Source organism: Rhynchophorus ferrugineus, unplaced genomic scaffold, assembly GCF_030347505.1.
Source record: "Rhynchophorus ferrugineus isolate W39M unplaced genomic scaffold, kcgeb_rfMv2 rfM3, whole genome shotgun sequence".
NCBI classification, from domain to species: domain Eukaryota; kingdom Metazoa; phylum Arthropoda; class Insecta; order Coleoptera; family Curculionidae; genus Rhynchophorus; species Rhynchophorus ferrugineus.
Genome location: NW_027472582.1, coordinates 66,832,757 through 66,849,467, shown reverse-complemented (window position 1 = coordinate 66,849,467; position 16,711 = coordinate 66,832,757). Strand labels below are relative to the sequence as shown.

Below are 16,711 nucleotides of genomic sequence, written 5' to 3'. Positions count from 1 at the left end.
CTACACAACTACAATATTGTTGTCATTATTGTTTATTGTGATCGTCCCGTTTATTGACGCTGAAAAGACTGGTATAGCTAATTAGCAAATTTCAAAAGGATTTTCGTCACTATTAGGGGTAGAGAATAATAAAGTAGACCTAGGTTAAATTAAGAGACGTCAGCAAACATACTACCCTCGAAACTATCAACAAGTAAAATTAAGAGGGAAGTTGTCAGGAAGAGGGATTGTATTAGAGAAGTAACATAAATAAAGTTGGATAGAGCGCCGGTTGTTTCGAAATTAATTTATAGTGAATACAAATAAAATGAAATATGATTATGAGAAATAGTACAATAAAACTGTTTAGTGAGGTTAGATTGATAGAGAAGGGTGGTAGAGAAGGGCGAATGAGAAAATTATAGATTGTTGTATAATGATAATTGCATATTGAAAAGTTGTTGCTATAGAAAGTTAAAAAATCGATTTTTGTCTGATGGACAGAGAATTATGCAGCAATATCTATGATATTTCTTATATAAAAATCATCGTAGTGTCTCATTTTTCCGAGAACTATATTGCGAATAAATAGTTTTTAACGATTCTTTTATGGCAACACTATATTTAGCAATATAAATTTTTGTATGTATGTATGTAGTAATTTAAACTACATTCCTTATTGGTAGCAGTAGTATATACACATATATTAGGCGATTGCATGTACTCTGTAACCTTAAAAAGACGTTGAAAAATTGGTACATTATACTATATAAATAAAAATATTTCCCTCATTTTCGACAACTTTATTCCATCTTTCTGGCGATATGACGATACCGATTTTATCGCCAGTACTGATCTAAATAAAGATTAATCAAACAGCTCTGTATCTGGTTAATTCTCTGCGTGAGACAGAACTATCGAACCTCAACAGTATATCTTTCATAATTCTTCCAATATCTGGCTGAGCGTTGTCAAATAGGAAGATTACTTTGCATGTATTACTGGCTATTGCTGGTTCTATTTCCAATAAAACATCATCAACAATGACGTCAGTAAATATCTGTAGTAATAGCGTTATTCAATTGTAGCCGTTCGTAACAAACTACACCTTGCTGTTCTCACCATATTCACAGTAATACTTGAGTTGAGTTGGCTAGAGTGCTAGTTGTGTGAAAATGTGTTTAAAATGAATACAAATGAAAATAAATATGATTAGAAGAAATACTAAAAAAAAAATGTTTGGAGATATTATATTAACAGTAAACGATGTTGCAGAACTGACGAATGAGCAAATTAGATGTTGTTTAACGATTATTTTTTTACATATTGAAGTTGACATAGAATTAATACTCTTTATATGTAGTTTGAATCTAGTTTTTTAAACCACATTCCTTATTAGTAGTAGTAGTATAGAAATATATATTATTGACTGACAATTTTTTAACCTTAAAAAGACATTGAAAAAAATGGTAAGTGAATGGAGGTAAACCTAAATAAATCAGTAGTTGTTTACATGATGTGATTGTTGTTTGTTATTGAAATAAAAATAATGTGGAAAATACAAATAGATAAAAGGGATCGGCCCTGGATTTACCTCTAGACGAGGCTTGGGCAGTCGATGGTGGCACATCTGAACAGTCACTTGATCGATGTAAAATTTATGATTGAAAGTACCCTTCAATCATCTCCCAGATTAACGTCTCGGGGTTTCCAGATATTCGTTATCGTGTACCAGTTGGCGCTGCTGGCACCCCGCCCGTGTTCAACATCTGTGATTATATTTCTAGATATTTTGTAGACTGTTATTCCACGTATAAAACATGTGGCCCACCGTCATTACGCAAGAAGATGACTTTGCGTCTGCTACTCACTATTGTTGGTTCTATTTCTAATAAAACATCGTTAACATTAATGTTAGTAAGTATATATAGTAATGGCTTCATGCGATATTAGCAGCTTTAACATACTACACCTCACTGACTCCAAACTGCTAGGCTGTATGAAAATTTTTGGAAACTTTCTGACAGAAAACTTGAAACTTCTTTTCGCCCAAGATTCTTGCAATTTTTTACCTCCCAACTTTTTTGTTGTTTGTCATTGGCTTTAAATCAAAACCGACAATTGAGATATGACATGACAGCATCATCGTAATCGTGTCTAAAATGGATGATGGTCTCCGGCAATAGATCCTTCTTCAAATCAACCAAAAGTAATGAATGTCGAAGATACAATTTTAAATGTTCCATGATTATCATGTGGTTCATTAAATAACTTAATAATATAAAATGTTCATTAACAGATGTCGCTCGGCAAAATAAATGCAAACATCTACCAATGTAACCATTTTTAGCATGTTAATAATACATATATGAATATATATATATATATATATATATATATATATATATATATATATATATATATATATATGTATATATATATATATATATATAAAGTTCATAACTGATTATTATTATCAGTAATTCAACAGTCAAACATGTTATAAACAACTAGGTTTCTAGCTGTAGTGATTAAGTTTTTACAGTATAGTTAGTTTGAACGAATAATAATGACAAAGCCAAATATTTTCGATAATGAAATGCATAGGTACGTATAAGGATATTTTGTAGTACTGTACCCGTTGTGATAACATTTTTCTTTAATAATAATAGAAATTTACATGTAATTTTCACAAAATACATCATTAATCGTCAATTTAACTTCAATTAAGATTACTAACCCGTTTTCATTATTAGTAAAGGTTTCAGTTTCATTTCAGTAGATAATGTCCAATACATTTTTTACTTTTATTATTAATTGTGCACTGGTTTATCATGTTTGTCAGCGTATAAAATTATTCCTATATATTTTTAGCGAGCTTTCAGTTATATTGATATATTTTATTTAATATTAGATTTTTCAATAGGTTTCTTGAAAAGAACGTTTTCTACAAATTATTTTTGTGGAGCGCCAAGGGCTAAATTAAATAAAAAAAGCTAAATTAAATGCAGGAACATGTGGAATTTTAATATAGAGTGCGTTTAAAAAGGGATGCGTTATGTTCGTGGAAAATAATATTTTATCTGTAAACCAGGTCATTTTTAACGAATTTTTACATTCCATTTATATGAGTTGTTATGCTTAATATTATTGCCTTATCTATAATATATAAACAAAATTCATTTTAAATGATGCAAATCATAATAAACGAAATATTTGTAGTAAAGACCTAAGAAATATAGACTATTATCTACAAAAGTAAATAAGAACAGATCGAGGAGAAACAAACAAATTAGTTTAAAAAAGACAAAAATTTCTAAAACCGTATATAATACAAGTAAGAGGATAAGGAAATTGGAAGAACTAGAATATATAGGAAACCTTCTATAGTTATTGTAGTCTATTTTGTCCCCGTTTTTGTATATTGAAATAACGAATGTCATTTGAAAATCTTGAAAGGTTATGCCTTCTTTCCATACTCTGTTTTAAATTTCCAATAACTCGTAGCTGACTGTTGTGTTTTCCCACGCTTTGGAGCGGTTTCATCATGTGTAGTCCACTCGGATGACTGTCGATTGGACTTCGGAGTGAAATGATGGAGCCATGTTTCATCCATTGTCACATATCGACACAAAAACTCGGGTTTATTACGCTAAATCACCTTAAAACACTGCTCTGAATCATCAACTCGTCGTTGTTTTTGGTCAAAAGTGAGTTCGCGCGGCACCCACTTTGCGCAGAGCTTTCTCATACCCAAATATTCGTGAATGATATGATGTACACGTTCAGTTGATATCTTTAGAGTGTCTGATATTTCATTCTGTTTTAATTTACGGTCTTTCACAATCATTTTATAGATTTTTTAAATGTTTTCGTCGGTAATAACCTCTTTTGGGCGTCTGCTGCGTTCACCGTCTTCGGTGCTCATTTCACCACGTCTAAACTTAGCATATCAATCCTTGATGGTTGGTTTTCCTGGGGCAGTATCCCGAAACTCGACATAAAGCAAATTTTTTTCTTTAACTGTATTTTTTCCCTTCAAAAAGCAATATTTTATCAACACGCGAAATTCCTTTTTATTGATCCAACAGCTGTCAAATTTATTCATCATTATCAAATTTATACATATCTTTTGAGGGTTAGGGCTAACTAAAAACATATGGATTTAATTTTAGTAGCGCCGTCTATGTGTCAGGTCGGGGATCTTTTCAACTGACCTGTTTGAACTGGAAAAAATCGACATGAAAACTTAGGTTCTCGGGAGGCAGTATGGAATTTTTGTTTTGAGATTTTCACTGAGATACATCAGTAAAATATGTAAAATATTTTTTTAATTAGGTTCGGATTACAGAAATACCGATATCGTTAAAAAGAGTATCGTTTTTTTGCTGCCATCATTCGTAAATCATTCATTCAATTTTGATAGGTAGATGGCGCTGTAAAATCTTAAATTACCCAGCGTATAAATACAGAAACGGCAAATAATTAATTAGTATGACCGCGGTGCAGTTAATTGTAAATAAAACTTAATTAATTCGATGGGTATATTCGACTGAGCGCGAAATTACGTCCCGAACCGACTAATTATTCTGTCGTAATCGATAGCGAAGGCATATTTTCATACTATTACGAGACGTACGAACTATCGGGGAATTCAGTCGACGGCGTTCGCTTGTGCGGCTCTTTAAATTTCCGATGAATAACAACAAATGACTCCACATGACTAAGTCGCCGTTTAGCGAACGGACGCACGGTCACCGGGAGCGCCACAATGACAATTGACTGCGTTCGGTCCATTCGACGCGGTTTTAGTTGTTTGGAGTTCGCTGGGTGACGCTTTTTATTAGCCTCAATTAGTTTTAATTTTTAACTATCCTGTGGGTGATTAGGCCCCAAGGGAGCACCCTTGTCGTTGTCGTAGTGCGGTGCAGTCGGCGACTGTTTCGTGCGTTTTTCCGAACGATAACCGATCCGCGCGCTCTTTCTGTGTTCCGTTTTTTTTTGGTGTTTTTCATCTCCTTCGGTTTGATTTGATTTATTTCTTGATACATTATCGATATGGATATTGTGGAGAGATCGCAGTTCTCGGAGTTGGTTCGGTAGGTACCCCTGTTTTAAATGTTTTTAACAACTCGATTAATTATAAGTTTGTTTGTCGTTAATTCTTTCTCAATTTTTAATTTTTCTTCATCTATAAATCTCAAAAAATTACGATCCTGATGAATAATGCAAATAGAATTCGTTTTAAGTTCAATTTACATAGCATTGTTTAATAAAATAAGGAATTTTCAAAAATATTTTAATAATCTGTTGAATTTTTTGATGTAAATTTTTGTTATCTTTTTAATTCTCTTTCCTTGTTTCTCCCTATCTCTCTCTCTGTCTCTCTTTACATTTTTTAGTGCTGTAGTTAAATAATTATGTTTTAATCTAGTTTAAAAATTAAATTAATTATAAGATTTTTTGTTAATTGTTTTTAATCTTTAATTTCTCATTTTGGAAACAAAAGGTAATTCTGATAACTTATTTAAAATATTCAAGACAAATCTATATATATATATATATATATATATATATATATATATATATATATATATATATATATATATGTATTTATCTTCGTTTCTTTAATTATAGTTTTGTTGTCAATTCTCTCAAAATTTTAAACATTTGAAACTAGTGATGATTCTGATCAAACATATATAATTAATATTTTTGAAACAAAGATAATTTACCATCCATAATAGTAATTTATATAAGGTTGAATAGTAAAAAGTTATTGGTTTTAATAGTGTTATATTTTAATGATTTTTATGATGTTCTCTCTCTCTCTCTCTCTCTGTCTGTCTGCGTTTTTGGATATATGTATGTGGAAGAATTGTCACAGTGTGTCGCAAAAAATTCCCTCTTAACTATCTCTTATAGTTTTTTGTGTTGTAGGTTAATTGTTTCTCAATTTTAATCTTTCTTTTACTATACATTTGCTAGAATAAATGACTGATCTCATATTGAAAATTTTCAAAACAAATATAATGAATATTTATTAAATAAATACTAATTTGTTATCAACAAAAGAATTTTTATTATTGAAACAATATATATTTACAAAAATAATAAATATGTATTGCTTAATAAAAAATATATATTTATTATTGAGCTTCTCTCTTTCTCTCGCCCCTCCTCTCTCTCTCTGTCTGTATCGCTCTATATATATACATAATAGAAAAATTGATAATTTTTTGTTTTTTTTGCATCAATGACTCATACTTTATATATATTGATTGAAGGGTATAATGGCATTTTTTTTCCCGATATTTTACCGATAATTTTATATATACATACTTCAATAGAAATTTAATTAGGCCCCTCTCTTGGAGGACTTTTTATAAGGAAGATGTATGAAGAATATCTTAGAAGACATCCGTGATTACCCAGTCTGATTACTGGCGTTCACTGTTTCCTATAAAGACATTTACAATTACAATCATAAACATAAAATATCTCCATTCCACTCTCACAGGATTCGAACCCACGACTGTCGCAACAATAGGAGGACTGTCCTGTCCCCTTAAAGATGATTTTCTGTTTTTAATTTTCTTGGTAAATTATAAAAAACGCGACTTATGTTGATATTGACCTAACCCATTTATATGTTTATAAAACATATTTAATTAATTTTCAAGTTTAATTTACATCAATTTAAAATTTTGAATACCTATTATCTGTTATTATATAGGTGTTTTAGCTGATGATTTTTTCAAACGACTTTGTTAATCTATTATAATTTAAATGATTTGAGAAAGATATTGTTTTATATTGCTTGATCGATTTTTTTTCCCAGAAAACTTATAAAAATTTATTAATTTGAAACAACTATATATTTCTACATTATTTTTTGTTTATCTTTCTCATATGTTTATCATGCCTAACTGAACCTGAATTTATTAATTTTTTAAGCTGATTAATTAACGAGTTTATAGTCTACTCATAAAAAAACTTACCCAAATCAAACTGTTTTTTTGAAAATACTACTGGTAATATATTTCCTTTCATATAAAATCTACGAAAATCAAACCTTAGTTCTTAATACGTACTATTTAGAAAGCTCTTGAAGTAATTATTATTTGATATATATTATTATTGATAATGTCAACATAAGCGTTTCTTAAGATATTTTTGTTGTGCTACTAAATTTACTTATTTGATACCCGTATCGATTTATAAATAGAAGCCAATATCTTGAAAGTTTGTTTCGTAACTATTTCAATTTTAATATTCTATAATTCAGTCAATTTAATACTAATATATTATCTATTGACATATCACTAATTATTATTTTATATAAAATTAATAAGAGAAAAAGTGAGACGTTAAATATAATTATCTTCCTCTAGACTCCTAGTGATTCTTATGCATGCATCCGTAATATTATCTTTGTTTATTTGTTTTTGGTGTATTTAGTGATGAGAACTTGTAGTACTTATATGATATGAATCACATGGGATTATTAACATGTTGTTGTCTTGAAATCTAATCTATTTAGTAGTAGTTAATAGGTCATTATATTTTATAGCTGGTACTTTGTTGTAATGTTTATTAGTATTAGTTCATTGATATTTATCTTTTGTAGCAAGTTTTGTATCAGGATGTGTTTATTATGACAATTTATAAGTTTATAATGTAATAAGTAACTGTCCTCGTCTATCTTGTAAATGACCGTGTATTATATTACAATCTTATTACTTTATTATTGACATTCTGAAGTTATACAGTATATCAGAAGCAGTATTTTTATCGCGTATTTCATAGATTTCATATTAATATTATAGGAAATATAGTCTAACTAATGTTGCCAGGCTTACACTTCTTGCAGCAGAACTCCTTAAAAAAGAAAGAATGAATAAATATTACAAAATATGCTTGAAGTAGATTTATTTATACATTTATTTATACATATATATATATATATATATATATATATATATATGCTGTTAAGCTAAAAGAGTTGTTTCTTTCAATTGTCTCATAATAATTTTATTTTGTTTTAACTTAAGTAAGTAATATATATATATTTATATATAAATCCAATAAAGGCAGAGAAAATATCATCATTTTTATACTTTTGTTTGTAGATTTTCTGATAATTTTGGCAACAGTAATTATCATTAAGGACTTGTAATTTAGTCTAGGAATATTCAAACGCTTTATCTAAACGAACAATTGATTTCATCATTACAGAAAGCCATTAATGTTATGACTACAATTCAAATTAACTGAAAACAAGCAATATGCCTACAGTCACACATAGAACTGTAATTATTATTAACAAATAAATTGATTTCTATTCATTTACCTTTTTCTGTTAAATTGTATTCAGGACATGTCCTGAATTCAGTCCATGTATAGGCATATAAAATAACCTCAATTTCTTCGATATAGTATAGCATTTTTATATAATAATCGTGTTGTGTGATTTTATATCTGATCCAAGCAGATTTGCATCAGGTTATGTCCATATAAAGCTAGTGTGTCATTGGAATAAAAATAATAAAACATAAATTACTACGTGCTACTTCAACCATGCACGTACGTGATCAATATACATTAATTTGTAGATAATATCGTTATACTAAAGTATTCAGTTTGCTTGTTCCATCATTAATAATCTTCTATATAATGAGTCTTGATAAAATGTATAAAATATATAAAGATGCCAAATATTACAAAAGATATATTACTAAATGAGTAGCAATCATTGAAATAGATCACAAATTGTATTTATCTTCGAACTGGACAGAATATCAGTTGTTTAAATGATGTATATAGTCCTTTTGATATTACCATTTCAGCGAAAATATCCTCGATAATCAATTGGTTCTTGAACTCTGAAACTATGGCGTCAACCAACTGGATGTAGCACATTTTAATAATTGTTTTTGATATGAATGATGTGCCCATAATGTGGCTAATAATGCTAATTGCTATTAATCGTTGTTGATGATAAAAACACAAATGTGTGTTAAAAAAAGTCAGAAGCAACTTTTCGGTATTTTGGCATTAACCAGGTATCGATCAAGGAACAACACTAGATTGTTTGCAAACAAATATTGTCTTAAGTTGTATACATATGAATCTAAGTCAATATTTTAAAAGAGCAAATTAGGACACTATTGAGCATCTTGTCCACTCGGCAGATTTGATGATTGGCAGACAGTGATTATTTTCTATTTATATATTAGAAAAGAATGGTTTAATGGGAAAAATTACATGTTTTAAATTAAATTTAAAAAACCTTAAACAGCTTACATTGAAAGGAAAGCTGTTGGTAAAATATAGCTTTAATGATGATGATAAATATAGTTTTAAATGATGTTGATAAATAATCTTAAATATATTTAACTCTTCTTCGTTCTCCTCTGAATACTATTTCCTATGGTTTCTATTAATAGTCATTCATTTAGTATCTCGTAATCACACTGTTGATGATATAAGAAGCTATCGTTAAGTTTTCGGGTTACGGCGTCTAGAAATAAAAAATGTTTTAAATTGCCGGAAGCTTAACATTCACTGTTGGAAGCTTACATTTTAATATCATTAAGGATAATTAAAACTACACGTAATTAAAGTGATAGAGTTTCTTATTTTTAATTTTCATTGTCAGTTTATTTTTTATGTATAATTTTCGGTTAATCTGAATTGTGTAAATTTACTCATTCATTGAATCATGTATATTTGTTCTTTTGTAGGTTATGTTGAAGGATCTGTAATAAGAGAGAGGAAAATATACTTTTTCTCGATCTATAAGATTATTGGTAGTTCCTATTTGCGATATGAGATACTACGTTTGTTTGAATGTGATGTACCTAGAAATTTGATGAAAATCTAGACATTCTAAAGTTTGAGTAATGTAAAAGACATTAAAAGTAAATAAATTTAAGAGAAATATTGAAATAATTAACAGAGAAAACATTATACCTATTGGGTTATAAAATTGGGATAACAATATAAACATCAACTACAGACTAATGAAAGGTAGAAATCTCTTCTTTAGTTGAATTAACTGCAGATTTGAATGGCTGGGCTGTTCATCACCAGACCAAGACTTTTCAAGACCAGTCCAGATCAACAAATGTATTCTGATGATTTGTTCACTTTAAATAGGCTTCTATTGAGAAAAATTGGTACATTATATTATAATTAAAACACATTTACATCATTTTGTATACATTTTTCCGATTTTTCTGGCAACATGGTGATGCCATATTGAAAGCAAGATATTAATTTGGCAGGGATACAATTATCGACCCATTTGCGTATTTCCTCGGCTACTGAAATCTATTCTTCTTTTGCCTTCTTAATATTCAGTTTTGGATCTTGTCCATCGCATCTCTGGAATTTTTGGAAACTGTTGATTCAAAATCTAATACGTCTTAAAAAATTTTGAAAGTTGGGTTTTCGCCAATAAGTATTTTTTGTTATTCAGGATGTTCTTTGTTATTCATATCAAAATCATCATTTTTAAGTTGCTGGAACCATATTTGACGATGAGGATAGTGTTATTTTATGTAGAGTTGTCAAAACTTTCGAATTTAAAAGTTAGTTTAGATTGTTTAACAGTTATTTACATCGATAATTCGCATTTTCACTAATAGCTATCGTGGAAGTACATGAAAATATCTAAAATATATATTATCGAAGGAAATATATGAGTAACTAAATTTTTTCATTGCTTAGGAATATTAAATCAATAATTCTATATGTTATTTACAAACATCACAAGGCAACTGGCCTAACAAATTGATGTTGTTATTATAAAATACCTAATGCATTATGGATATTTCTACGATAATTGGAAAAGCCAAGGTTTTACTTAATCATCAAAACGAAGACATATAACTATTCTAAGGTAAAATATATATTTCAATCAATATACAGTCATATTAATAATTGGAATGGTGACAGTACCAGATATTCAGTCATAATACCGTTATTTCCTTATTTTGTTCCAGGTTGATTTTAGGAAATATAGTTATTATATATCACTAATTTTTTGAAAAAACGTATTATGAATTTAATACCTTGTCTACTTTACTAGTGACGTAAAATCTTAAAATAGAAAATTGTATATCCTACAATAATAATATATTTTCAAGTAATTTGTCATCATCCCAATTATTTTATCTCATCTAAAAACAATGTTATTCGAAACTATACCAAATAATTTCGATAGGCTAGTCCTATAATTAATGATCGTCCTTACCGCGAGTTTAGCAACAAAAGTAGCAATTCAATTATACGTATTACTCGATGTTTAGCGTTCTGACTGACCGCTCTTCAAGGTTTGCGTTTAAATCGTCATGTCAAACTCCTGAAACAAATAACTTTTTATGTAATATTCAATTGTTCGAAAAAATAATGAATGAGCGACTGTTTTTGATTAATCATTGATAAAAATAGTTTATTTATTCATGTATATTAAAGGGAGATATAATAATATAGGTGTATATAGAGTGTACCATGTGTTGATTTTTACATAATTTTCCAAGAAATTCCAACTATATTGAATAAATTTAAATGATTGTCGCTTTATTTATGGGGATAAACTACAGTATATTGTCTGAACATAGTAATGCCGGATATTGTTGATAATTGCTGTTTTATGTTACGAATAGCTTGATGGGTATTTTCTTTACGTTTTATTGTATGAAACAAGGTAAAGCTGTGTCAAATCCTCTGAAAAACGTTTCCAAATAACTGATGCCCACAGTTGTACACGTTACATCAGATTATTGGAACCGAAATGGTTTAAGTCATCTATGACAAGCGGCAAAATCAGCCAGTGTGTTTTTGTAGATCAGGTTTATTATTTTTTTATTTTGAAAAAAGTTTTGAGAAGGTTCAAGATAACAAAAACTTTTATTTTAGTTTGAAACGCTATTTTATGGAATGGAGAGGCGGTTTGTTGAATGGCGATACAAGACGACACTGAAGGCTGAGGCCATATATATAATAGGTCAATTGAAAAGTTCCCGGCCGACCATAGTAAAACACCTCCCATTTTTCTTTATCATTTCTGTAGTACTATTTGCCCTTTGCTTCAAAATAGGCCTCAGTTTCGGCGATTACCTCTTCATTCGACGAAAATTTCTTCCCAGTCAGCATTCTTTTGAGATCTGGGAACAGGAAATAGTCGTTGGGGGCCAGATCTGGAGAATACGGTGGATGTGGAAGCAATTCGAAGCCCAATTCGTGGATTTTTGCCAAAGTTTTCACTGATTGCACTGTCTTTTTCTTCAAATGCAGCCGTTTTTCGGCGATTTCGTCCTTCAAACGGTCCAGTAACGCTATGTAATAGTCACTGTTGATGGTCATTCATTTTTCAAGGTAGTCAATGAAAATTGTTTCATGCGAATCCCAAAATACAGACGCCATAACTTTGATGGTGACCAAACTAACTTTCTACTGTGTCTTACAACTAATGGGTTTGAAATAAGCGGTTAAGAAGCATTACAAACACGTTAGTTCTCACATATCCCTTTGAAAGATAAATTGGCTGGGAAATGTCGATGCATCCACCCTATAGTCCGGACTTGGCTATGTTCGACAATCATCTCTTCCGGTCTTTGCAAAACTAATTTAGTGTTGTAAAGCTCGGCTTCAAAATAAATTTATAAATATTGTTCAGTTCACTTTTTCGCCTATATATATATATATATATATATATATATATATATATATATATATATATATATATATATATATATATATTAAATGTTCCACAGTAATGGAATTATGTTTTTACCAGAAAAAAGTAGTAAAATATCATCGATCAAAATGACACATGAGTCTTTGATTACTGTTTGAAATTGATATGATTAAATTAACTTAGAAAAACTTGAAATAAAACCGAAATTACTTTTTCCACGACCCATTACCTGTTATTATCAAACACGTAAAAATAAATAAACATATGGCCCGTACTAAGAAACGGACAGTGCGTATTCTATATTTTGTTATGATAAAGCGAGTCCACCATTTACTAGCAAAACTTAACGGGTTCGTCATTTCCACTTTTTGTGATTCTTTTTAATTTGTGTGATCTTATTGTCTACATGTGTGGTGCATGTGACGACGCGATAATTTAAAGACTTCGATCAGTGGCGTGGCACGGGTCAAAAATAGAGATTAATTAGAAATAGCACAATAATAATCTATGAAACTAATATATAGTTTGAATGGTCTTTTTCTGATGGCATTGATATATTTATTTGTTTAATCACACACTTCCTCTTGCGATCATCGAATTACACACGTTTGATTCATAAATTTCAAGAAATTCTTTGGTCAGTGATGGTATACTTTCTCTCGGAATGACTCACCTATATTGCCTTGGTACTTACATACAGAGTTCAAGTTCTAGTTCGAAAAATCGATGTCGAATTTTTAATTTAATTTAAACTTAATCTTTATTTCGATTTCTTTAAGTAATATTTATGTAAATAGAAATAATTAAATGTAAATTTAATTATTATTAGAATTCGTTAATGCTAATTATTATCGATACCGAGTAATTTTATTTGGCAGGGTGCAGGTAATTTATAAGGGTGCCCGTAATAATTAGCAGTAATTATCATTGTTAATTAATGAACTCTGTCCTAAATTATATTGGTATATAAAAATTAGTTACAGAAACGTTAGTTAGTGTAAAGAAATTTATATTTTAAATATTTAAATATCAAAATATCACAAACCTTCTGACTGTTTAAAAATAATTTTTTTGATAACTAAAGATAAAGATTTGATCATTATAAAACTGTTCTCAGAAGGCTTGTTCCCCACAAAGATGAAGACAAAAATAAATAATAACCACATGAAAAAATGTCTGGATTATTTGGTAGATATAAATCTCTGACCTAAAGGGTTTTACTCATCAGGTTCAATGACTTAACAAACTATTTTTTATATCTACAAGCGATGAATATTTTTAGGCGATTTTTTTCTGGTAAATGAAATAATTTTAATTCAATATATTGGTAAATATAAAGGTTTGGCAGTAAAAAGTTTACATCCAACAAGCAACGTGTGCTTTACCAAAGTGTCTTGGTGAAGTGTGTGGGTATCTGTGTGTCAAAGACTGAGGTTTCTTTTCGAGATTTTACGTTTCATTACATTTCATTACTTTTAAATGGAGTGAATCATAATATTGTTCGTAATTTAGTATCATTTGGTCTCGATATCTTCTATTGATACATTATGTCATCATTATATTATAATTTAGTAAACTGAGCTAAGAGCAAATATTGTTACTTATTTTAACACTTTTATTTATGTGGCTAAGAGATTAGACTGCTAGTCTTGTTTCTAAAAAGGTCGAGGATTGGAATTCCGTACTGAGCATGGATGATTTTAATTATGTATAGGTAATATTGTAAAAACTAACATTAAATGATCATCTCAATGACACCAGCAATCAGGCTTCACTGCTTTAATTATTCAATGCTTAAATCTATCTCTAGTGGCATCCTTGTGGATATTTTGATAATGACAAAGTAATGGTTCTAAAAGCCCACAAGATATTCTTTATCGAAAATACAGAGTGTTTTTGTGACAGCCCAAAATTAATTTCAATACACGAAACAATGAGTTGGTGATATCAATAAGACCTCCAATTGTTCTTAGGTGTTTTTTGAGCGTTAGAGTTCGAAACAATGTTTGTTAACCCCAACACTTTCGTGTTCGTGAAGCCGACAAGCAACTTCCGATTGTGCTAAACGATTTTTCAGCATCTTTGTTGAATTTTTTCACACATGTTAACAGGTCAATTGAAAGGTTCCCGGCCTACCATAGTAAAACATATTTTTTTGATAAAATTAGTTTTTTTTGTTCAAGATAATTCCCTTTTAGGGTGATACACTGATTATAGTGACCCTCCAACTTTTTGATACCATTTTTGTAGTACGATTTGTCCGTTGCTTCAAAATAGGCCTCAGTTGCGGTGATCATCTCTTCATTCGATGAAAATTTCTTTCCAGCGAGCATTCTTTTGAGATCTGAGAACAGGAAATAGTCGCTCGCGGCCAGATCTGGAGAATACGGTGGATGAGGAAGCAAATCGAAGCCCAATTCATACATTTTTGCCATCGTTTTCACCGACTTGTGACACGGCGCATTGTCTTAGTGAAGCAGCACTTTCTTTTTCTTCAAATGCGGCCGCTTTTTGGCGATTTCGTCCTTCAAATAGTCCAATAACGCTATGAAAGAGTTACTGTTGATGGTCCTTCCTTTTTCAAGGTAGTCAATGAAAATTATTCCATGTGCGTCCCAAAATATAGACGCCATAACCTTGCCAGCCGACTGTTGCATTTTTCCACGTTTTGGAGCGGGTTCATCGTATAAAGTCCGCTCGGTTGACTGTCGATTGGACTCGGTGTGAAATGATGGAGCCATGTTTCATCCGTTGTCATATATGGACGCAAAACCTTGGATTTATAATGCTTGATCACCTTCAAACACTGTTCCGAATCATCAACTCGTCGTTGTTTTTGTTCAAAAGTGAGCTCGCGTGGCACCCACTTTGCACAGAGCTTTCTAGTACCCAAATATTCGTGAATGATATAATGTACACGTTCAGTTGATATTTTTAGAGTGTCTACAATTTCATTCAATTTCAATTTACGGTCATTTAAAATCACTTTATGGATTTTTTTAATGTTTTTGTCGGTAACAAACTCTTTTCCGTCTTCGGTGCTCATTTCACCACGTCTAAACTTCACAATAATAAAGGTTACTTCACTTAAAATTCTATAATTCACAAACTAATGATCCTACAGCTGTCAAATTTATGCAAGAATCTTTTGAGGGTTAGTGCTAACTAAATATCATATGAATTTAACTCTAGTAGTGCCATTTATGTGTCAGGCTGAGAACTTTTCAATTGACGTTAAAAAGTGAAAAAAGCACTTTTGGGGATGGTTGCAAGATAATGTTATTAATTATTGATGCCTACCAACTTAACAAAAAAAAAGATTATATGTGCCTTGATGAAAAAAACTTTTGTTATTATATTTTTCTAATTATAATAGCGTGTATATTTATCTTATGCACTCATTTATTTGTTAAACACGATAGACATATTATTTGTTTTTTTATTTACTTGTAGATTAAATGTTCATTTCGAAAAATGGAAATTAAATCACAATATTAGATAAAGGTCCCGCATATTCTTCCCGTTGTATCTAATAAAACCGATGAATCATAAGTTATTTTAACCTCAGTGGAACACGGATTTGTCATACGTATCACTAAACCCATTTCAGACGCATTATCTTAATTAGTATTTTGGTATTTAGTTAACTAGTTCTCATAATATTGATTATAGATTATTGTATTTGTTAAAATGATCCGGCGGGTATAGTTCGCCGCCTCTGTAATACCCAGCTGTATTCTGGTTTAAAATTTCAACTCAGAGTCGCCACTAAACACGTTAGAGCACCAATTAATCCAATAAAACCCATGCCGATATATTAAACTGTAAGTGTTCTAATAAACTGGAAACATCTTTGGTGCATATGCAGCACAAATACAACTAATTTATCAGGGTACGTTATTTTTAAATGTCCTCTAAGGAGAGCTGTAAACATTTATATCGATCGGTCAGAAAAGATACTGTAAATATATTTCAAATTCGATTTTAAGAGAATGCAAATTCATATTTCCAAGTAACTTTATTATG

General features: G+C 30.1%; 1 protein-coding gene across 9 annotated transcripts in view; it reads left to right on the top strand.

Annotated features, from left to right (window-relative positions):
• The window catches only part of LOC143193307 (G-protein coupled receptor moody), a 65,166-nt gene that overhangs the window by 25,696 nt on the left and 22,759 nt on the right, over positions 1-16,711 (top strand). Inside the window, exon 1 of one of the 9 annotated variants that reach the window (XM_076399453.1) lies at positions 2,534-2,586. The exons of 5 other annotated variants lie outside the window; for them this stretch is intronic. In XM_076399453.1, the coding sequence (XP_076255568.1) occupies positions 2,549-2,586 (38 nt within the window). In that variant the 5' untranslated portion in view covers positions 2,534-2,548. Of the gene's footprint in view, positions 1-2,533; positions 2,587-4,639; positions 5,079-16,711 lie in introns of those variants that run through there. 3 more of the 9 variants (XM_076399455.1, XM_076399449.1, XM_076399456.1) reach the window with 3 other exon arrangements.